This window comes from Penicillium pulvis (genome assembly GCF_028828015.1).
Source record: "Penicillium pulvis strain IBT 33274 chromosome Unknown scaffold_8_segment0_segment0, whole genome shotgun sequence".
Lineage (NCBI taxonomy): Eukaryota > Fungi > Ascomycota > Eurotiomycetes > Eurotiales > Aspergillaceae > Penicillium > Penicillium pulvis.
In genome coordinates, this window is record NW_026643080.1 from 654,717 (window position 1) to 675,241 (window position 20,525).

The window sequence follows — 20,525 nt, forward strand, 5'->3', positions numbered from 1 at the left end:
TATCTAGATTGCCATGAGACGCCTCGAAGTTATGAGAGACTTCAACCAGGGCCGTATCTGGCATGTACACTTCACGAGCGTTCATGAGCTCAGACAATGCACTGACAAACCAGTGTTGTCTCTCTGGACACAACGTTGCGCGAGAATGTAAATATCCTCTTTTCAGCAGTTGAAACCAAGTCTTGAGAGCAGGCTTGATGCGAGACTGCGGAGGGGGGAGGGGTGGGCGCATATGCTCTAATGTCTCAAGAGCTGCGCAAGCCATCTCAGATGGTTAGGGGTTTGAGAATTGACATGCAGGAATACGACTTATTCAGTCCTCCTCACCACTCTCCACATCACTGATCTCCAGGTTGGCAATGGAATCGTTATCGTCATCCTCCTCAATGCCGTCAAATTCATCATCAGGCTTCGAGTCCGATGACTCAACATCGTCGGCGGCCTCAGGGGCGGTCTCGGTCTCCTCAAGCTTACGCTTGCGACCCATTTCACCAAGGCGGCCTTCACGACCTTCCATGGTCTCTTTCTCGCCGACAGGAGGCTTAGGAGGAGGCGTGAACCAAGGAGTCTTTCCACGAAGGAAATCGTTGATGACCATCTTGGCCACACCATCCAAGTCAGGCTCACCTCCCTTGAGCAGACGACCACCCTTGCGAGCAAGTCGACTGAGGAAGTCAATAGCGTCGGTAGGCTCCTTGATACCGTAGGTACGCTCCAAGTGGCGGGGTTGCACTCGGCGCATGACTGCGGGAATGTACTGCTCGGGGTTCTCAACATTCTCAACACGGCAGACACCACGCAGAAGGATGTCCTCCTCAGTATCGTTCTGGTTGGGTGGAACCACACCAGGACAATCGATGAGGTAGATTCTCTTCATCAAGGTGATGTACTGCCACACCTTGGTCTCACCGGGAATGGGAGCCACGGTGCAGACCTTCTTCTTCCGAAGAGTGTTGATGATAGAAGATTTGCCAGTGTTGGGGTAACCAATGAATCCAACAGAAATCTGCTTGCGATCGGAGTGCAATGAAGAGAACTGGCGAAGCAGTGTAATCAAAGAACCCTTACCAAAGGAGTTGTTGATGTTGGCGTGGAAAGCAAGAGTCGGGTAATCCTTCGACAAATGACGAACCCAAGCGGCCTGGTAAAGATGCCATATTAGCAAATTGTCACCAGAAGATGTGATGAAAAGAAGAGAAAAGAAAAAGAGTGAGAGAAAAAAGAAGAAAGTGAGAAAACAAGGAATGTGTGGGATGTTACTAAGAGCTCTGCTATGAAGCCGCCAAAAAAGGCAGAAGCAGAGCTCAACTCAAAAACAAGACACATCTGTCCCTTACGACAAGCCTTCAAGACGAAGGCTCGTCAACCTAACTTCAGAAAGAAGGTCGGTGCGGGACAGTGTTAATATACCAAAGCTGTAACAGACAGACTCCCATTGAGAGAAACACGATATGAAGATCGCAGGAGAAGTCTTGACTTAGCGATGGCACGATCTGAGGACCGATTGGAAAAAGAAGGAAGGCAATAAAAACAACAAAACACTACGGGGTTGAAAATGATGGAGGAAAAGTTGAAACTTACAGCCACACCGGTCGGGATGAGATCGGTCTTGTTTAGCACGAAAATAAGATGCTTGTGAGGTGCCTCCTCGCGGATGTATTTCTCAACGCTCCGGCAACGAGTACCAACGGGATCACGAGCATCCAGAACGTGGATAACCACATCGGAAGAGTCAATAACCTTGTAAAGCTCGTTCCAGATACGCTTGCTCTGGCCCTTGGAGAAGACAGACTCGCGAGCAGTAGTGAGAATGGCATCATCCTTGGTGCCCACATCAGCAGAGACGATGGGAGTACCATCATCGTGAGCATCTTGGTCCATCTTCTCCATGTAGTTATCGTGAACCTTGGCGGTCTCACCGGCCAGATCTTCCAGAGAAGTCACGCCCAGCTTGACACGCTTTCTTTGAGCCTTGGGTCCAAAGGTATCATTGAAGGGGTTGTTCTCAATCTCCATCTTGGCTTGATGTTGCTTGATTCCATTCACGGTGTCATTGTCCCGAATCAAGCTCATGGGGAGCTTGTTGGTCTTGAGCAGAACTTGGTAAGGGTCGGACGCCCGTTCAGCGACAGCCTCACGGAAGGAGGTGAGTGCCTCCTGGGAGATAACTCGACTGTTGGCAAACCATTTACGGTTGGGCTCGATGCGAGCAGTGGGGGCATCACGAGACTGGTAGGAGGCAGCATTCGTGATCTCTCCATGGGCGTTGCGCTGAGCTTTGCCATCCTTGAACATGTTCAAGGTCTTGATCTTCTTGGCATCACTAGAACATATATTAGTCCGCTGTGATTCCACTTAATCAAGACTGAAATCATGACTTGTACATACCGGTAAAAGTTTTCACCCTTGGTCTTGACATTGCCCATGCCATCGTTGGGCTTTCCCTGCCGCACCTTACGGGCGGCCTCCTTCTTTCCGGTACCCATGATGATGGACTACCTGTAATATGAAGGTAATAAAAAGGGGTTGGACCTTCGGAAATTTTTCGAAGGCGCAGTCCAAACACAGAGAATGGCAGAGAGCAAAGAGAAGAAGAAGAAAAAAAAAGGCGGAAAGAACTATTTTTTTTTGGCGCCAAGAAAAAAATCGCGGTGCACGGACCATGGCAAAATCGCTTCTGTTTCTCCCGACTTTGCTTCTTCCGAGCACCCTCCTTTCCAAGCGGTCAATTGTTGCGGTCTCCCTGGCTGGATATATCGTGATTTAATATCTTCCGCAGTCCCGTTTAATCCCCCCTACTATACACCTCTTCTTGGACGGATTCAAAAGCATTGAGTGGTGCAGCATGTCTGCCCTCCGCAACAGCCGGACTGCCAGAGTGCAGGTCCGTGGTTTCGCGACCTCCCCGAATCTTCGAGTCGGACCCGAGTCTCCTCATTTCATCGATGTTCCTCGAATCCTTCAACCGAGTAACCCGGTCAAGCCCAGAGTCAAGGGTACTCTCCCCGTGCCTCGTGAGCTCTTCCCAGCTCGCCGGGCGGACAAGCCGCGCAAAGCGTATCTCGATGCCGCAACACCCCTCCCTCAGACCGAGCGCAAGGTGAACCCGAAGAGCAATGACCCCGAGAAGCAGGCCTTCAAGCTCAAGATGGCGGTTCTGCGCAGACAGCATCTCCGAGAGGGTCTCCGAACCCTGTACCAGCGGAAGACATCGGCAGAGGAAATCATTTTCAACAGAAGTCTTGAGAACCAAAGTCGACGAGAGCGTGTTCTTCAACAACCCGAGCCGGAAGATGAACGTCTGACTCGATCAACGGTCGTACAGGCGATGCAGTCAAAGGGACACTCAGTCCTGGCGGACCCGAACCGCGAGCAGCGCCTGGCTCTTTCCAAGGCGCGGGTGGAGGCACTTAAGCAACAGAAGGATGCACAGCGACAAGAGGACCTGCAGTCTTTGTACATGAATGCTCGTACTTTCATCATCAACGAGGAGCAGCTCACTGCTGAGATCGACCGTGTGTTCCCCGAGGGTGAGAACGAGGCCTGGCGCAACGACCACCAGCAGGGCGAGAACATCTGGAACTTGGGAACTCCTCAAACCGTGCAAAGTATCGTCAACCAGACTCGGAGGAGTGAGACCGCCCGCTGGGATGTGATTCAGGACCGAGTCAAGCAGCTCGGTGAGCAGATCACTGGTGGCAAGCTGTGATTCATATTATCGTGTCATGTACAATAGTTATTTGAGGCTACTGCATTTGCGTTTCGTGCATTACTCAAGCCTTGAAAGGATCTGTTAAATATATTATCATTATGGCGTCTTCAAAGTCCTTCTTCTGTATCATATCCATGAACACCTATCCAGTACTTCGAGTGCACGCGCGTGTTTCAGAGCGGGCCTGCAGACCTAATCCATACATGGATACTTCTAGGTTTGTAGACCTTTCATTACCAATATCTTTCAGTCCAATGGACAACTTTCGCACATAGATTGGTGACATTAGCTTTCTCGGACTATATCCATGGATGTTTATTTTCATTATTCACTATGCGCATGAGAACTTTGGAAGTTTTTACTTCAAGGCTACATCCGTGGACGTAGGTAACATGCCTGTTCCGACTATCCATTAGTGGCTATGTAAGCTTTCGATCCCAAGTTTACATTGCCTACGCTGGAGTGCTCTGAGACGAATTAAACTATGATGGTGAATTCAAAGGCAAGCATAGTTTGGAACTAGATATAAGTGGAGTTTCAGGTTAAGTATGTCTGCTGACCCCGGATCAATTTAGATATTCTCCCATATTTGTATGTTTACTTCCGAGCAAGAACAACAATGGAAGTGTAAGTGGAGGCAACATAAGTATGGATCTGTTCGACTCGTAGACCCGCACACTCTGCCAGAGATTCCCACTGCTTTTCAGATCGCTCTTTTCCCCCAAAGGCGAACATCATTGACAAATCTGTCATGGTAGCTTGCCAATGGGCACCGGTATTCGGCAAGACCACTTCGTCAATCAAAATACGAGCATCAGGTGCCATGACGCTACCGATATTCTGAAGAATGGATGCCGCCTCTTTGTCGGGCCAGTCGTGCATGATTCTTCGCAGGTAATAGAATTTTGCATCTGCAAGTTGTAAGTCATCTGCATGTTAAGGTAAGGCATGAATGGAACAGTCACTGACCTGTGATGGGTTGCTTCTGGAAGAAGTCGTGAGCTTCAGCTCTGACTCCTTCGATTGAAGGCAGACTGTGAACAGCCTCAGGCAGGTCTTGCAAGACGAGGCGACCAAGAAGGTTGGGGTATGTCTTTGCTAGCTGGACACACTGGTGGCCATGACCACCACCAACATCCACGAGAAACGGCCTCTCAGAAGGCTGCGGGGTGGTTGATTTGATTTTTTCAGCCTCTGTCTTGATGAGATCAAACCCAACGGTCCATTCTGCGCCTTCAAGTGCGGTCATGATTTTTTGGAGAGAGCCAAAATGCTTGGGGTGCTGAACGAGCCAGTCGAAACAGGCTAGATCAGTGTTGAAAGCTTTTTGGAATGGCGTGTCCCTGTTACTGGTAATATCTTGGTACTTTTTCTCCATGAAAAAGTCAGGCATAACTTGGACTATAGGCCCAGAAACATCAAATCTAGAAGACAGCATTAGGGTTAATATAGTTCATGACCCATAGAGAGGACGAAAATGCAAGAGGAAATATCACTTACCCGTGATAGGCCATACCCTCCCCTCTGGGATCAGCTAGAACATAGGTGATTTTATTTGGTCGGTATTCATTAATACCAACCTCCAGAATCATATTGGTAGAGGCTAGATAGCGAAGAATTCTTTCTATTAAAATGATTAGCAATAGGACGTTCCAAGGTCTAGTAGAGCACTGTTAGGATGTTCGTCATTAACATACCCATAAAGATAGGGGATGCATCATGGACACTAGCCAACTGACTGGCAGTCAGAGACCCATTGGCCTTGCTAAGATCGCGAAACACTCCGAGATCTACCCCGAGACGGATCATAGCGATGAGAAGATTCTATAATGATCAGTGACTGGGGGAAAGGGCAATATATAGTTTCAAGTCTAACCGAGTTTGCGAATCCCATCAAAGTATCTTGGGGAGACTGGATTTCTATCTGGACTTCTTGAAGCGCTCTTTGAATTGCCAATCGACCCGCATCATCGGCGGATTGGGCCAAGGTATGAATTTGAGAAATGACGGCATCCATCTTGAGGTGAGGTCAAGGCCTGGGGGTATTGGGTGGAAGAAAGAGAGGAACTTTGGAAATTGTAACTGATACAGCAAACTGAATTTGAGCCAGAGAGTACTTGTTTAAAGCCTTAGAGTACTGGGACCTCAGGATATTCCATGGCTTTTATACATGCATTGGGGTCCACGGATGATATAGATTGGAACCGAGGCCGCGGAACTTCCGCGGGGAGTCACCGCCCATTGATTGGCTTCCACTTCTACCTCAACCTGCCTCTCTCTCCACCGGTGATTATTGCAAAGTTTCGACGAGCTTTTAGTGACTTTAATAATGGGGCGTGTTGAAAAAAATTCGTCCCAATCGGCGCGGTCACGTCCGGTATCTTGTCTGTTTTGTCGATCGCGCAAGTTACGATGCAGTCGGCAGTTCCCTTGCCCCAATTGCACGAGTCGCGGCCTTCCTTGCCAACTGGATGATCCAACAGCATCCACTGTCAAAAATGTGGAGAAAATACCCGACGAACCGGCCAGTACCTTCCAGCAGGATGTGTTAGAGCGTTTACGCCGACTGGAGGATATAGTGATTGAGAAGGGGGAACCAGCGGGTGAACAAGTAGCACCCCCTCGGCCTTGGCAAAAAGCATACCCTACGCCTTTGAATTCCGAGGAGACCCCGGCCATGGATGTGGAATGGCTGGAAGGGGAGGTTACATATCCTGCCTCCACAGTAGGTGTTGCCGACTATCTAAGTTGTGGAAGAAAGCTACTGATAGCTGTTTCTACAGGAATCTCTTATCGAAAATGATATAGAGTTTAGAACGTGCACCATCAAACAGGCCATCATTGCCGTCCCACTGTCTGACCGTGGTCTTGAGTCACCCTGCGCAACTAAATGTATTTGGCTTCCCTTTTACAAGGAGTCCAAAATTGTGGTCGAGAAATATCTAAACAACATCACCTATATTCACCATGTGGTTCACACTCCTTCGGTGCGAAAACTTTTGGATGATCTCTACCAGAATCTTAGCCACAAGGAATCCGTCAAACTGGGGCATGTTTCATTGCTCCTGGCGATTTTGGCGAGTACCACTTTCTTCTGGACAGAACGCGATATGCATTCGCCATTATTCTCCTCCGTCAAGGAAGCAAATCAACAGGCCACTATATGGATGAAACGTGCCCTTGAAGTACTGGAGTACTCGCGTCTCAAGGGCTTAGACTCCCTTGAGGATATCCAAGCCATGATTATTGTGGCCTTTCTCATTACCAATCTAGTTGGAATTAAGTCGCAGGCATGGTATGTTTTCTCGACAGCCATCACTGTAGCTCGTCATCTGCAACTGCATCGGATTGATCATCCTCAACACACGAGGCTTGATATATCCCGTCAAGATAAAATCGACACAGAGATAGGTAGGAGAGTGTGGTGGTATCTAGTTGCGACAGATTGGTATGTCCCCCTTTCACAAAGTTCACGCTATGTCTAACTTTGTGATGAAAGGCAATTTGCCTCTTACACAGGCCCACAAAGAGGGACCTATATTATCAATCCTCGACACATGGCCACGGAGAAGCCTCTGAATATAGATGACGAAGACATTCTCGACGAAGCGACTGGTGCCAAGCCAATAGATCAGCCGACCTCAATGTCATATAACCTTCAGCGAATTCGACTGGGAGAAATATGCCGCAAGATCACTGACAGCATCCCCTTCTCCGAGCCCGGGTGGGTGATTCGCGACTTTCAAAAATTACGGGATATCGATGCAGAAATCTGTGACATCGCCAATGAGATGCCCAGGTTCTTCTCCCTTGATTACGATGCAAGTGAACTTCCAGAAACCGATCCCCGAAGAGCACCTGGAATTATTATTCAACGTTATGTCATTAATTCTTTGATTCATACCCAACGATGCAGACTTCATCTTCCGTACCTGTCTCGGGCAGCTACGGATCCTGACCTCGCTTTCTCGCGAGAGGCGTGTCTACAGGCGGCGCGTACAGCTATCCGAACAGAGCGACTCCTATCAAAAGAGCCAATACCTTTTGTCCTTGCACGATTGAGGTTCTCTGCTGTTCTGCATTGTGTTTGTATGGCAATCATCGTACTGTTGATGGATGTTTGCCTGAATAAAAGCCTTCGACCGGAGGAGGATGAGGAACGACGAGACGAGCTTTTTCATGCGTTCAAGTTTCTAGAAGAGGCCAAAGGTCAATCGCCATTTGCAGAACAGATTCTGGAATCTTTCTACGCCGTTCTCTGGAGGAATAAGGTCACTTTGCCTGACACCAATGACAAGACAGATCAAATGCAGAATGAGAATCAACTGTCACCGTCTGCATTGAGCACGGACTCTACATTACCAACCGTCTTCAGTGGTGACAATAATGCTGAGGATAACCCGCTGGATCCGACTCTTCCAAGTTTCGAGGACATCTGGCAGACATTTGATAGTCATGTGGACCCGACTTCTATTTTCGACTGGAATTCCCTGTTTGCCGAGCTGGACTCACCATTCCTTTCGATGTGATCAGATATCAATAATTTCGTGGTATCAGTGATCCATTTCAAATTTTACAACTATGACGCATATATTATAAAAGTGTTATGTAAAGATATTGCTCTCGCACTGTCAGTCGCATATATCCGCTCAGACCCGGTGATCGACACTGCAGGCAGATTTACTTGGCACTGGCGTCAGTAGCGCGATGAGGGGTTAGCGCAACGGCCAACAAGAAATCCGGAGACTATGATAGCATGATGGTAGCTTGTGGTGGCGTCGCATCGAATGTTTATTTTTTTTTCCACTTTGTGAGGGATAATGTGGCAATCGATCGGACCCCTCTGAAATTGCAGGTTGCCTGGTTCCTGGATTTCCCGAATGGGACCCCAGGATTTGAAACGAAGCTTACTCTCGTACAGCAGATTGGAACCTACAGAATTTTCAAATCGAAGGCGAACCCCCCTTGCTTGAATTTTGGGGGCTGTTCTAGAAGCCTAGAGTGAAAGAAAATGATCTTCCGATCGCCAGTCTGACAATCTGGGCTTGGACACGCGTCCCGAATCGTGTACACTTCTTACGAGTCCCATGCAGACGTTCTTTCCCAAGCCAGCGAGGCTCTCCTTCATGACGCGGCTCCGTCAATTCCAGTATCACTCGCAAACTTACTTCTCTGTTTTGGCAACATAACCCGAAAGTGCACACCATTTGTGTGTGTGCCTTGCCAGAAGTTATTCATTCCTGGGTCAACCAAAGGATTATAAATAACATGCATGGTTGTTGGCTAACCAAACTCGGAGGTGCTCCACCCGCGCATTTTACAATGATGATTAAGGCCCGGCTTCACAAACCTCCGATCCAATCCTGTTGCTTTTCCAGCGCCCCCAGCAGGACTGCATTCATTTGTTACATCTTTTCCCCTAGTTATTTCCCGATACACGAATGCGAGGCTGTGTATCTCATCTGCCCACTTTTTATCCAGTCGCCTAGTCCAATGTGGAATACTAACCAGATGCATTTCTCCACTCCAAAGGGTCGCAGGGTCTTTCGGGGTTCGCCTGTGTGAATACTTCGTGGGTCTGATCTAGTTCTATGAAAATTTCGATTCATATTGTGTTTAGAAACCAACCTGGTCATCTGCCATCAAAGCTATAAGTCTGGTTTTCCGGGGAATAAACAAACATCGTCTACAGATAGCATTTCAGGACAAAGGCCCCTCTGTACCTTTTTCCAGGTCGAATTCAACCATGCAAAGTAATTATACGGGGATCAATTAGAAGCAAGAACCTCACCAGCAAACCATGGATGTCGGCACTTTTGGTCCGTTCGATCCGAGACTTGATCGTTTGGGCCTTACTCGTAGGGAGACGCATCTTGCATGGGTTCCGTGGTCGGGAGAACTCATTCGCCACTCGAATTCACGTTGCCTGCATTGTCCTTGGCAGCACTGTTGACTGTACAACACACATAATTTCCAATGACCCAGACCAGAATGGGGACCTCGCACATGGCTCTTATGATAGGCCACTATGGTCCACTACAAGCAGGACGGCGTCCAACAACAGGTGTCGCTCCACCGTAGTGGAGTATGAAGCATGGCCTTTTCTCCACAAAAATGGTAATGGACCTCAGTTCCAGAATGACGTCTACCATGTCACAGCGAATGCTTCTCCGGCTGGTACGGACTTTCTTAACCTGCTTCCGAGGTCAGGAACTGATCCACACCTACACCCACGGTCAATGGCATGGAAATACTCGATTCGGAGATGCTGACATCAAATATTTCTATTTTTTGATTCCTTTCGGGTGATGACGCCGAATCAGTGACTATGCCATGCTTTGTTGGTATATCTCTTGATTCGTAATGGGGTGGCCCCCATCCACTCTCCGTTATAAGTATCCAGATCCCCCGGACAAAGACCCTCGCCTTTGTTCCTTCGTACCATACAAGCGGCACGTATTTAAGCCAAATACGTCTAACAGTCTTTTCCACCTAAGAGTGCTGTGTTCATTCGTTCAATAAGCCTCTTTACCTTGCATCCCACTTGCATAATGAAGAGCTTCATCGCCATCGCAGCCTTCGCTGCCGGCACTAATGCCCTTGTTGGTCGCAGCGATAGCTGCTGCTTCCACCTGACTGCCTCTGGCGGTGTCTCCGGATCCCTTGGTCAGCTCACTGATGGTCAGGTTCGTGTTGGTGATGACAGTCTGTCCGCCGCGGACTTCTGCATCAACTCGAGCGGTGCTATCACTGATAGCGAAGGCCGTGGCTGCATCGTCACCAGTGAGTACCAATGAAACATGAAAGAAGTATAACAATCTAACAAAGGCTTCAGGCGAAACTACCCAGTTCCAGTGTGACACTGGTGCCAATGCCACCACTGGCTTCTCCATCACCTCGTCCGGTGGCCTGGAGTACCACAACAGCCCTAACTTCATTGCCTGCGAGACTGGAGAGAACAATGGCCGTAACATCTACACCACCAACAGCACTTCCGTTACCATGTGCAAGAATGTCAAGCTGACTGCTGACTCTTGCTCTGGTTCCGGTGCCGGTGCTTCGTCCTCGGCTATGCCCTCTGCTTCTGCTTCTAGCATCCCTATGGCCCCTAGCAGCTCTGTTGCCCCGGCTCCCAGCTCTGTTGCCCCGGTCTACACCTCTTCCGCTGCCCCAGCTGTTAGCTCCCCGGCTCCGGCTCCGGTCAACAGCTCCCCTGCCCCTGCCCCGTCTGCTGCTACTCTCTCCGGCTCGCCTATCTACGTGACCAGCACTGTTACGGTTACTGACTGCAGCTGCGCCAACACCACCCCTGGCTTCCCTGCTCCCAGTGGAGGTGCCTCCCCCTCTTACTCCCAGGCACCCGCTCCTATGAGTTCCTCCCCTGCTGGCGGTGCTCAGCCCTCTGGTCCTGCCGGTGGCTCTACTCCCAGTGCCTCTGCTGCCCCCTCCCCCTCTGAGAGCGTTCAGCCCTCTGTCCCTGCTGGCGGCTCTACTCCCAGCGCCTCTGCTGCCCCCTCTCCCTCTGAGAGCGTTCAGCCCTCTGTCCCTGCTGGCGGCTTCTCCACCTCCGTCATGACCCCCGCTGAGTCCGTTGCACCCACCACCAGCTCTATGGTTGCTCCTGCTGCCACCACTAGCTCCATGGTTGCCCCCGCTGCCAGCACCACCGCTGTCCAGTCTTCGGCCTCTGCTACCGCTACCGAGTCTTCTTCCAGCAGCTGTGCCACCACCCTCACCTCTGGCGAGTACCAGTACCCCCACCTGATCATCCCCGTCAACTCCTCCACCCCCGATACCGCCTACGGCACCCAGTACTTCGGCACTGTTAGCGAGACCGTCTCGACCCTCTTCAACTTCGACATCCCCTCCTCTTACGAGGGTTCTACCTGTAACCTGGTCTTCATGTTCCCCCAGAAGGCTGATCTCGAGACCTCCGACTACACCTTCAGCGGTGACGGCAAGATTGACTTCTCCAAGCTGTCTGAGGTTGCCAGCAGCTCCACCACCTACGACAACGCTCCCTCCGTTTCCGAGGACCTTGGTGATATCACCATCTCCGCCGGTAACAGCTACGTTGTCTCCAGCTTCTCTTGCCCCGCTGGCGAGACCATCGCCTTCGAGATGTCCGAGGCCGGTTCCACTGACCTCCACTGGTTCAACGACTACAACCCCTCTCCGTAAGTCTATTATTTCTTTTTCCGCAGCAAACAACTACTAACATAATTTCTAGTCTGGGTCTCTTCATTACCAAGTGCTAAACGAATAGCGCTCTATTTTGGTAGTCCGTCTCTGTGAATGTAATGGACGGTTCATTTCTTGTATAGGTCATTAATGCCTCATGTCTATACATTTTCATGTCTTTATGGCTTTTAACTCAGTGTCCGTGCTTCTGGGTATTAGATTACTTAGCGGACATATCTGTCTATACTGGTATAGTGCTTTCTTGTCCAGTGCATAGGACACATTTTTCGATTTTTGTATTAGTACATTTTCAACCCAATACATTCCTTTCACGTTCATTTCTTGAAACTAAAAATTCTCTTGTAAAAATTCCCCGCCCATACAGATTCGTAGCTATGGCATAATTGCGGGGTTCAATTGACGCAACATTGATGAGAACATGGCAAAGATCGGGCTGTCACCGCGATAACTGCCTAATATGGTAAGGCTTTCTATAAACCACGAACGCGTCTGACAGAAGTAACTGATGTCTCAATTAAGGTTCGGAAGGGAGCAAACTGGCCAATATTCGAAGCCCCAAATATGTCTGCTACGTATGACAAAAACGCCCAAGATTCTCCGCCACCTGTAAAACAATGCTCAATTATACTCGTTTCCCTCATACCACGTAGTTCTTTTCTCTTCTCCACCTTGAATACAAAATCTTTGATACATTGACCCTGCTGGTGTATACGTCTTCTCTTGTTTCGATGATGCCATCCGGGCTTATTCCGACCTCCCAAAAATCCTCCGTATATTAGTATAGGCACATGCGCACAAAATCCAAATCTTTGCTACAATTCATGTCCTTCCGTCAAGATGAGCCGAGCAGAAGATAAATATGTTGCTAGCACGGTTTCTTCAGTTACTGAACCCGACCAAAAAGGAGAGAGGTCGCTTGTATGGCGCCTTGATCTCTTTTTCCTAAGTATCGGTTTTCTCGGTTACGCCTTCAAATACCTCGATCAGACCAATATCGTGAGTTTCCTTCTCAGTCTGTAACTGTATGGTGCTCATGTATGACTTAGAGCAATGCATATGTCTCCGGGATGGAGACGGATCTGAAATTGTATGGAAATGAGCTCAACTACTTTACCACTTTCTTCAAGTATGTTTTCTCTTTCTTGCATAATAATTCCATCTCTGACGTTGTGGACAGCATTGGGTATATGATCATGTTATATCCGTCGTGCATCATAATTTCCCACGTCGGTCCATCCATTTGGCTACCAGCATGCGAAGTGAGTCAACCTTGGATAAGACATTGGTCTTCTCTAACAGACTTCTAGGTAATGTGGGGGATATTTACATGTTGTTTGTCTACAGCCACAAGTGCCAAGGAGGTAAGGGCAACCCCATTATTGGCGTCAGGTTGCTCCGTATCTAACAACATCAAGGTTTATGGGCTTCGCTTTCTGATCGGTTTCTTTGAAGGCGCGACCTGGCCAGGCTATTTTACTATCATCAGGTGATTTAGTTCATTCCACTTTAATGCACTTTGACGAACAGAAAACAGGGTTTCTACTATGCTCCTCTGCGCTTGGGCTGCTGCCCATCTAGAGAAAGAGCCTCAAGTTCGAACGGTTCTTTTTGCGACCGGCACTCTATTCTCATACCTATTCAGCGCTTTTCTGCCTATTGCAGCTTACCCATCTTCTGAGGCACCTAATTGGCGAATTGGTGCAAAGCTTTACCTCGGGCTTTCAGCTGTGGCTGCTGCATTATTTATCAGTATTTCCTTGATATTTAGATGGCAGGCTAAACGAGAGAAGCGACGAGGAGAATAAGATACCAGCGATATCTGCCAGCAATCCAAGAAGAGCTTGAGCGGGGTTTGGCTGTTTCTGGGTTTAATCCCAGGGTTTTGCGTGCTTCAAGCATCCCCGAGTGAAATGTTTACTGTCGTTCTTGTGATGTCAGACGTCGTATACCTAGTTTGCCCAACAGCTACGTGTGAAGGTGGATTGACGACATTGAAATGGCCCAAATTAACATGAAGCGATGATTTCATCTCGATATATATTCATTAAACTTCATTGTGTATGCCGATCCGACCCGTCATCAATATCCACATGGACTGTATCCATGACTCGAATATTATTTGCGTCTTTCATATCCCAACAAAGAGCCTCTTGGCTCGATCCCCTCTTTGTATCGATATCGACGGTAGTGCGATGGATCGAGCCGTCGAAAATCCGATTTTGGGCTGGTGGAACGGGTGCAAGCCCAAAAGAGCCCGTGCCGTTTGATTTGCTCTGATCGGTAGAGCGGTTCTTCATTCGTAGGATTCCAAACAAGCCTCTTAAGGCGGGCAACGACAGTGCGATGATTATAGCGGCAATCTCGGAGGTACTCCAGGTCATGACGACGGAGAAGTACCAGGTGACATCGCTCGGGTGGTCAAGGGCGACGATCATGGAAACCATGCGAAGGACGGACGTACTATTTAGATTAGCACAAGCTTGTTTGAGAATTATCCTTGAGAATTTCGAGTACTGTACTCACACGATCGCACTAAAAAAACATTAGTGGAGGTCAATACGGAGTATAGGGGCAGGGTCACTCACAAGACACCAAAGCAGAAGACAAAAAGCAGGGTCGCCTTTCTCGCAAAATTGACTTGCAGCTTCAAGACAATGTTCACCGGTAATACCAAAATCAGAGAATCGCAGATAATGGTCATGATAGAAGTCGAGAGGAAGACTTGTGTCGAGGTCAGACATTTTCCAGTGATACTCGAGTCCCACAATGCTTGGAGTGGAATGCATTGAAGCGCAATAATAAGGGTCTGCGCCACCCATACAGCGGTCACAAACACAAATGCCATACGCATGTATAGTTTGAACCTGGGCATGGGGTTTAGACGCGCGAAGAACGCTAAACCAGAGACTCGACAAATCCAGAGGGCGAAAAAGTATAGCATCTGGGCTGCGACGAGCCACTTGTACATTTTGACCATCTTCCCTGGATTAGTGATTAGGTCTGCTAGATGCTCGCCACCACCGTAACGAACGACCATTATTGACAGTGCCATATCGGCCCAGGCGAACAGCTAAAAATCGCACCAAAGGAATGAGTCTCGTACTAGATAATCAAACGGGAGATGGAAGATGGTACCTGTCCGATCACAATAAGATAGTCATCCCTGCCCAGTTCGCGGATTAAAATGCCACGGGCGTATAGACGAATCAGAACCACAATTGTTGACAATGCTGTCACAATGTACATGCCTATGATCGCAGATCGCCCGCGATCCTGGATCGAATCCTCTGAAGCCATTCTTGCACAGAGTGAAGCACCAAGTAGAGACCGTCAAGATGGGCGCATAGGTGGAGAAAGATTGATAGGAGAGATTAAATCGACTTGATGGGATCTTGTAATTAAAAAAGACAATAGTCTTGTCTTCTTTTCCACAGAAACGTCTGCGGGCCGTGAAAAGTGGATCTATTTGCCACGATTTCAACGATATTCGAACTAGATTGCCCTTTTAGCTCTAGTCTGCTTTCCGATTAATCGCGTACACCACGCTAAATATGACACTAAAGCTTCTAGCATTATGTTTGGCTAGCGACAAAGGATTGCCTCCACAAAAAGTCCACATGTTTCTGATCTAGACATCGCTAGCTGCTTCACCAGCCTTGTTATAGTAAAGAGCGCCTGCACGGACGGGATAGCACGCACAAAGGGACTGAGACTCGTTCCTTCGGGCGAGCCTCTGATATCCCCGGTCTCCGTGCAATTTATGGCCGAAGTTGATTCGCTATTCGCTAATTCCAGACTAATCAGAAGCCGAGAAATTCTATTACTGTGATTGCCCCAGTGTGGGGATTTCGGCTATAACTATGAACTAACCCCTGGTGAAAGGATTCGGGCCCCCTTTTTGTTTTGTTTTTCTTGAGTTCGAGTGAAGCTGTTCACTCCTGGGCATTCAAATGGCCCCACTCGTTGTTCCTGATGTGATAGCCTCGCTGAATACGCGCCTCACATGGGGTGTGGTGCTCTTCGTGGCGCTTATTGCCCGTGTCGTGTACAGACGTTACTGCACGTCGATCCGGGATGTTCCCGGTCCATTCTGGGGGTCTTTCTCTAGTCTTTGGGTGGTCGCTCAACTATACAAAGGCCATCTTGAAGATGCGACCCTCAAGTTACATGAAAAGCATGGTATGTCACGCCTCCTTCTAGACTAATATTTCCGGGGGATACAACCGCTAAATAACACATAGGACACTTCGTTCGAATCAGAGAAAATGAAGTTAGCGTATCACACCCGGATGCAGTGAGACAGCTCCTGCACGCGAACATCACAAAGGTACTATACCATAAACTCTAAGCTACCGAGGTGATGACATTGGATCCTAATTACCATACAGGGCCCATGGTATGCCATTTTCAGTCTTCCAGACTATCACTATGTCAATCAGATGTCTGAGCTGGATCATCGACGACACATCGAGAAAAATCGCAACATCGCATCGGGATACGCCCTTTCCAACATCATCAAGTCCGAGCCGGACGTCGATGCCGTCCTGGAGCTTTTCACCGATGCCATGGACGAAGCTGCCAAGACTGGCAAGCCATTCAAATTCGAGACGTGGTTCACTTACTATTCATTCGATGTCCTCGGTGAGGTTACGTTCTCTAAATCATTTGGCTTCGTCGAGACCGGCACGGACATTGGGAATGCCATCTCCAATACCCGGGCCCTCGCTCTGTACATTGCCGTTATGGGCCACTATATCTGGTTCCACAATCTCACCTTGGGTAACCCGCTCCTCAGTCGTCTGGGCATTCAGCCTTCCTCGCACATCTTCGATACCTGTCTTGCGGCTATCAAGGTGCGCAAAGAGAACCCTAAAGTGCGCAAGGACATGATGCAGCAGTGGCTTGACACTCGTGCTAAATACCCGGATCGCATGGCGGAGAGCGAGATCTTCGGCGCTGCTGTGGCTAATGTCGGTGCTGGTGCAGACACTGTCAGCTCGACCATGCAGGCTCTTACCTACTGTCTCATTCGCAGCCCCGAGCACCTGCAGCGCCTCCGCGAGGAGATCGATGCTGCTCAGGCTGCTGGGGAGCTTTCCCCTATTGTTCAATATAACGAAGCACAAAAGTTGCCTTTCCTCCAAGCTTGTGTATGTTTCCAAATATTTGCCTCTCTGCAATTTGCTATACTGATAGTCCGGATAGATGAAAGAGATCTACCGTCTTCACAGTGCGGTCCCCAGTCCGCTTCCACGCGTTGTGCCAAAAGGTGGAATGACCATTGGAGATAGATACTTCGAAGAAGGCGTAGGTCAATGCTCTACTACTGCTCCCTAGTATCTTCTAACAAATTTATTAGGTCATCCTGAGCGTCAACCCTTGGGTCTATCACCGGAACCCAGCACTGTTTGGCGAAGACTGCAACACCTTCAACCCTGACCGCTGGCTTACGGGTGAGACGAGCAATATGGATTCCTTCCTCATTCACGTAAGTGGTCATTGTGAATGCAATCTTGTTCTATTAGTCAAGTGTTCTAACAGAATGTTATCTCTACAGTGGGGAGCAGGATACAACCAGTGCCCCGGTCGCAACCTTGCTCATTTCGAGATCACCAAGCTTATTACCACTATGGTCCGAGACTTTGAATTCGAGCTTACGGATCCCAAGAAAGAATGGGAGTGGACGAATCACTTCACTGTTATGCAGTGGGGGTGGCCCTGCAATATTCGCCGTCGTACCCGCGTATGATCAAGTTGAGTTGATGCAAGATTATTAGGGCCCTGGAGATGGCCACCTGATGAGATGAATGATTTCATGTTTGATTATCTCTGCCATGACTAGCTATCCTGCTGCATTCGTACATATAAGCGAGTTCTCTATTCAATGAAGTTGAGCGTAATTCTTTGGTATCTAAATGTGCAGTGTTGATGCTTTGAACGATTTCCTGGTTGTGACTGAATATGGAGACGTAGAGATCGTTTTAGTCTGCTGTTGCTCTCTTTGTTCTGTTGAGAACTCAAGCTTGGCGATCAAGCCGGTGACCGGGTGGCGTAGTTAGGCTCTAACCGGCTAGCCAAGCCACATGTCTAAACGATCTTCAGGACCAACCGCATAATGTGCGCTGCATTTGCCAGTGCTCTATTGCCTGATGACACTGCTCTTAGCGAGTCCTTTTCATGAGGTCCCACAGTCCTAGGATTGCCTTCTGGAAATCAGAATTGACAACAGGGCTCTACAAGTACTTCTCCGTTAGTGACATGATATCAGAATATGACATCGACAATCCACCACGTCCGCAGTCACAAATGCGAACCCTTTCTAGGGACGACACTGTCAATACAGTATATCGATAGCCACGAGTTGAAGCAATTTCGCGAGGAGCTGCAGCATCAGCTTGGACCCTTCAATAACCATGTTGCCGAGTTGTGGATCGGGCCCCAGTGGGCGGCTGTGTTGGTACAAATCACAAAGGAATTAGGCATGTCAGTTTGCAGAAATGGCATCTCTTGTGGGGGTGTTCTTGGCTCTCGCTCTAGGGTGGATCGGCATTGGGCCTGAAGATCTACAAAAATCGGCTCCTGGATCAAGGAGTCTGGACCGGCAGAGACAGATTGAAGCTGTCAAAAGACCCACTGCCAGGAACCAGGAACCGGCAACAGTAACCATAAATAGGCGGAGGTTAAATCCCAAAATAAGAGTGCCTGGAATACGCAGAAAAAGTATAACTCGCCAAGATGCGCCTCTCACACCGGTTCATTTCGATCGTCGTTTTATTAAATGCGGAGCACGCACACGCGAGCATCTTCGATTTCACAATTCCTCTTTGACAAGGAATTTATTTGATTTCGCTCTTATAACATAATGGAGATTCCGGCCAAATTGCCGTTCTCTAAGCGGCGACTTCGACCACGCGTAGTGATTTCGTGAGTTCGGTTTTCCCCGCGGGATGCGCGTTCACTAACCTTCCAGCTACATCTTCGACTACGTGATCTTAATGTAAGCCCCTTCCCATCCTGCAGGATTCCCCCTCTAACTCGTCAACAGTGCCTGTGTCATCGGCTTCTGGATCCTCGACTCCCTCGAACCATACCACCAACACTTCTCCCTCCGCAACATCTCCCTCCAATACCCGTACGCCGTCCACGAGCGCATTCCCATCCAATATGCCCTCTGCATCTCCGGCCTTTTCCCACTCGTCCTGATCATCGTCTATACCCTTTTCATCGATGGCCTGTTCTCGCACCACAAGCCTCTGGATCCGGCATCTGGGAAGCGCAAGCTGCGCGGTCCGTGGCGCTGGAAGGATCGCCTGTGGGAGATGAACTGTGGGATCCTAGGCCTCCTCCTATCACAAGCATTAGCCTTCCTCATCACACAAGTGCTCAAGAATGCATGTGGAAAACCCCGTCCGGACTTGATTGACCGGTGCCAGCCGCGTGACGGGAGCCTGGACATGCTGCCGTACGGTCTGTCTAACTCCACGATTTGCACAGGAGAGGCAAAGTTGATCAAGGATGGATTTCGGTCATGGCCATCAGGTATGTTCACAATACAATCGGGATATCTGGGCAACAATATACTAATCCCGTTCTGTGTACAGGTCATAGTAGTTGTGAGTCGCAACCGCTGACACTTACCACGCGGACTCATTCGACAGAACCTCCTGCTGACAATCGTTATAGCCTCCTTCGCAGGATTATTCTACACGTCTCTGTGGCTGGGCGGCAAGTTCCATATTATGGACAACCGGGGTGAAACCTGGAAGACCCTGCTGGTTACCATTCCGATCCTTGCCGCGACCCTTGTTGCCGTGTCTCGCATTATGGACGCCCGTCACCACCCATTCGACGTGATCACGGGGTCGCTTCTCGGTGTCGTCTGTGCCATCGTCTCCTACCGTCAATACTTCCCTCCGATCACCGAGTCCTGGCGCAAGGGCCGGGCCTACCCGATCCGCACCTGGGGCACCGAGCCAGCTGCTCCAATCGATGCAAAGTTCAGCGCACTAGATGACAGCACGACTGCTCTGCGTAACCCTGAGGCAGAACGCCTGAATGGTTCCAGTATGCGTGGGCGATCTACATCCCCACACCAGCCTGGCGCATCTGGGTACGCTAATCCTGGCAACCCTTACACGTCGCAGGTGTATCCTCGTCGTGCGCATGACCATGATCCCGATGGTAACTGGTCTTCGAGTGAAGACGATGTTGGAAATGGGTATGAGATGCAAACTGGGTATGCGGCAGCGCAAAATCCAGGTGTCAGTCGCAATTCTTTCGATGCCAATACCGCATACCATCCCAACGCGTATCAGTCGCAAGGGCACACGGCACCCGCTGGTGCTATTAATCCACCACCCGGTGTCGTTGTTAGCCATGATCACCTAGAGCGATCATTGACCGATGCGCCTGGTCGAGAGGTGTAAAAGCCAGTATAAATGGAGCCTAAAGACCAATTCATGACTCGGCGCAAAGGTCTGTTTTCTTGCGAGATATTGACTTTGAGATTGATGTACGAATATATAAGACGGCGTTTCATGAGCATTTAGAATGTACGTGCATTGAAATTAAATTTGAAGTTTTGTCTCTATTTACCCTGCTTTTAGCGGCC

General features: G+C 49.1%; 9 protein-coding genes across 9 annotated transcripts; 6 read left to right on the top strand and 3 right to left on the bottom strand.

The window, feature by feature from the left end:
- Positions 1-313: 313 nt before the first annotated feature.
- Positions 314-2,486, bottom strand: N7503_009646 (putative GTPase NOG2; the record flags this gene model as incomplete). The annotated part of the gene is made up of 3 exons (XM_057069192.1): positions 314-1,141; positions 1,582-2,323; positions 2,389-2,486. The coding sequence occupies 3 exons, from the start codon at positions 2,484-2,486 to the stop codon at positions 314-316; spliced, it is 1,668 nt and encodes a 555-aa protein (XP_056915803.1).
- Positions 2,487-2,845: 359 nt separating this feature from the next.
- N7503_009647 (uncharacterized protein) lies at positions 2,846-3,709 on the top strand (the record flags this gene model as incomplete). The annotated part of the gene is made up of 1 exon (XM_057069193.1): positions 2,846-3,709. One exon carries the CDS (start codon positions 2,846-2,848, stop codon positions 3,707-3,709), a length of 864 nt encoding a protein of 287 aa, XP_056915804.1.
- Positions 3,710-4,309: 600 nt separating this feature from the next.
- N7503_009648 (S-adenosyl-L-methionine-dependent methyltransferase) lies at positions 4,310-5,729 on the bottom strand (the record flags this gene model as incomplete). The annotated part of the gene is made up of 5 exons (XM_057069194.1): positions 4,310-4,623; positions 4,682-5,136; positions 5,213-5,336; positions 5,410-5,536; positions 5,589-5,729. The coding sequence occupies 5 exons, from the start codon at positions 5,727-5,729 to the stop codon at positions 4,310-4,312; spliced, it is 1,161 nt and encodes a 386-aa protein (XP_056915805.1).
- Positions 5,730-6,389: 660 nt separating this feature from the next.
- N7503_009649 (fungal specific transcription factor domain-containing protein) lies at positions 6,390-8,241 on the top strand (the record flags this gene model as incomplete). The annotated part of the gene is made up of 3 exons (XM_057069195.1): positions 6,390-6,437; positions 6,496-7,160; positions 7,212-8,241. 3 exons carry the CDS (start codon positions 6,390-6,392, stop codon positions 8,239-8,241), a joined length of 1,743 nt encoding a protein of 580 aa, XP_056915806.1.
- Positions 8,242-10,263: 2,022 nt separating this feature from the next.
- Positions 10,264-11,970, top strand: N7503_009650 (putative GPI anchored cell wall protein; the record flags this gene model as incomplete). Its single annotated transcript, XM_057069196.1, has 3 exons — positions 10,264-10,495; positions 10,548-11,889; positions 11,943-11,970. The coding sequence occupies 3 exons, from the start codon at positions 10,264-10,266 to the stop codon at positions 11,968-11,970; spliced, it is 1,602 nt and encodes a 533-aa protein (XP_056915807.1).
- A 781-nt stretch (positions 11,971-12,751) lies between these two features.
- N7503_009651 (uncharacterized protein) lies at positions 12,752-13,719 on the top strand (the record flags this gene model as incomplete). Its single annotated transcript, XM_057069197.1, has 6 exons — positions 12,752-12,910; positions 12,961-13,040; positions 13,092-13,173; positions 13,222-13,275; positions 13,330-13,400; positions 13,449-13,719. The coding sequence occupies 6 exons, from the start codon at positions 12,752-12,754 to the stop codon at positions 13,717-13,719; spliced, it is 717 nt and encodes a 238-aa protein (XP_056915808.1).
- Positions 13,720-13,965: 246 nt separating this feature from the next.
- Positions 13,966-15,211, bottom strand: N7503_009652 (uncharacterized protein; the record flags this gene model as incomplete). Its single annotated transcript, XM_057069198.1, has 4 exons — positions 13,966-14,374; positions 14,438-14,446; positions 14,500-14,984; positions 15,050-15,211. 4 exons carry the CDS (start codon positions 15,209-15,211, stop codon positions 13,966-13,968), a joined length of 1,065 nt encoding a protein of 354 aa, XP_056915809.1.
- A 653-nt stretch (positions 15,212-15,864) lies between these two features.
- N7503_009653 (cytochrome P450) lies at positions 15,865-17,663 on the top strand (the record flags this gene model as incomplete). Its single annotated transcript, XM_057069199.1, has 6 exons — positions 15,865-16,093; positions 16,156-16,241; positions 16,303-17,064; positions 17,120-17,221; positions 17,274-17,402; positions 17,472-17,663. The coding sequence occupies 6 exons, from the start codon at positions 15,865-15,867 to the stop codon at positions 17,661-17,663; spliced, it is 1,500 nt and encodes a 499-aa protein (XP_056915810.1).
- A 1,113-nt stretch (positions 17,664-18,776) lies between these two features.
- On the top strand, positions 18,777-20,340 carry N7503_009654 (phosphatase PAP2 family protein; the record flags this gene model as incomplete). Its single annotated transcript, XM_057069200.1, has 5 exons — positions 18,777-18,838; positions 18,885-18,911; positions 18,960-19,453; positions 19,516-19,527; positions 19,598-20,340. The coding sequence occupies 5 exons, from the start codon at positions 18,777-18,779 to the stop codon at positions 20,338-20,340; spliced, it is 1,338 nt and encodes a 445-aa protein (XP_056915811.1).
- Positions 20,341-20,525: the final 185 nt, after the last annotated feature.